A 1,510-nucleotide genomic window follows, 5' to 3' on the forward strand; every position below is an offset into this window, starting at 1 on the left:
CCACGATTGTGAGAATTTCCTCGATTGTTCAAAGTATTTTCAGAATTGTTGGGCTACCCATTAGCAGAGAAATTATGAGGATTAATATTCTGGGAAACGAGAGCAGCATTCGACCCAGAGTCGTGAATGGCGTCCTCGCCATGACTGTCTTCCTCAAGTTCGAGCATAGACCGGACAACGTCAAAAGATAGGAGAGGAGTACGGTGCTGCACCGTTGTTTGAAATTTTTTTTATTCTTCCGATAACCCTCGCAAAAGATGAAGCACAAGTCGTTCGTCGGAAACTTTATGGCCGACGTTAGCGAGATTGTCTGCAAGAACTTTCAGCCTGGTGCAGTATGCTTTCACATTCGGAAAATCCACCAATTTGGTGTTGGTGAATTTTTCATCAAGAGCAAGAGCCCTAGCCGATTTGTTGTCCTGAAAGAGATGGACAAGGCAATTCCAAGCCTCGGCTGCGGTGTCCTCTTGATGAATGATCGTGTTGAGAAGATCATTCGATATCGTACCATATATCCATTGCCTAAAAATGTCATCTAGTCGTTCCCATAGAGCCTTTGTAGCAATTTTCTCGGCTGCAGTTGCCGGTGGTGGCTTGGTGGGAGAGGCAGGAGGGAGGATGTGGTCGATCACCAAGTTTGCGCGACAATGGAGCTTGAAGAGGGTAGCCCAGTTATTGTATTGGCTTCCTTCATAATCAAGAACAATAGGAATGCATGATTTGATATTGGTGACTGTAGTCGCAGGATGCAACTTGGATGTGTCAGCCATTGAGAAGAGGAGGAAGAAGGGCCAAAGAGGAGGAAACGAAGAGGAGGGTCGGCGGCTAGGGTTTAGGATGCTAGGGTTTTAGGAGAGACTTAGTCTGATACCATGTAAGAGAATATTTGCCGTGCTTATTCTCATTCCTTGAATAGGGTAATATACATCATTTACAACATAATTGTACGCTACAAATTAGGAACTAATTTGACTAATGAAGTCTAATATACGCTATCCTAAAATAGAAGATTACAAAATATATTTGACTAAATATTTACATAATGTAACAGTACTATCTATTGTTGTGACTTCAATTATAAAAGACATGAACGAGAGAACTGAGCAATTTGTTGTGATGTTAGAGTAATTTAATAATGTGATGACTTATATATATATATAAGTAATAGTTCAGGATGTTGAAGAAAGCGCAAGATAAAGATAATATGTTAAATTAATATTTAGAAAGAACTTTCAGAGACCTCCTTAGCTTTGAAGTAAATAATAACATCCAATGCATGTGGTTTCCTACTTAACTCCCTTATTGGAATTTAATCTATTTATCAAAATTTGCAATCTGATTAAGTTTTTTTGTTTCTAATACAACTATTGGATTAACTAAAATTTTAAATTATATTTTTTATAAGTTCCTTTAGAAGAAAATGTTGGAAATAAACTTTAAGATGAAAATTGCAAACCATCATCCCAAGATTTATCAAGCCAAATCATTACGAAAAAAGTTAGATGTTCCG

General features: G+C 37.9%; 1 protein-coding gene across 1 annotated transcript; it reads right to left on the bottom strand.

Moving 5' to 3' along the window:
* Window positions 1-230: 230 nt before the first annotated feature.
* LOC132611774 (uncharacterized) lies at window positions 231-770 on the bottom strand. Its single transcript, XM_060326148.1, has one exon. It carries the CDS (start codon window positions 768-770, stop codon window positions 231-233), a length of 540 nt encoding a protein of 179 aa, XP_060182131.1.
* Between the last annotated feature and the right edge of the window lie 740 nt (window positions 771-1,510).

The sequence above is a fragment of the Lycium barbarum genome, chromosome 9, assembly GCF_019175385.1.
Source record: "Lycium barbarum isolate Lr01 chromosome 9, ASM1917538v2, whole genome shotgun sequence".
In the NCBI taxonomy this organism is placed as follows: Eukaryota; Viridiplantae; Streptophyta; class Magnoliopsida; order Solanales; family Solanaceae; genus Lycium; species Lycium barbarum.

Coding starts and splice junctions, on each gene's coding strand:
- LOC132611774 (XM_060326148.1), bottom strand. CDS start 770: ATGGCTGACACATCCAAGTTGCATCCTGCGACTACAGTCACCAATATC.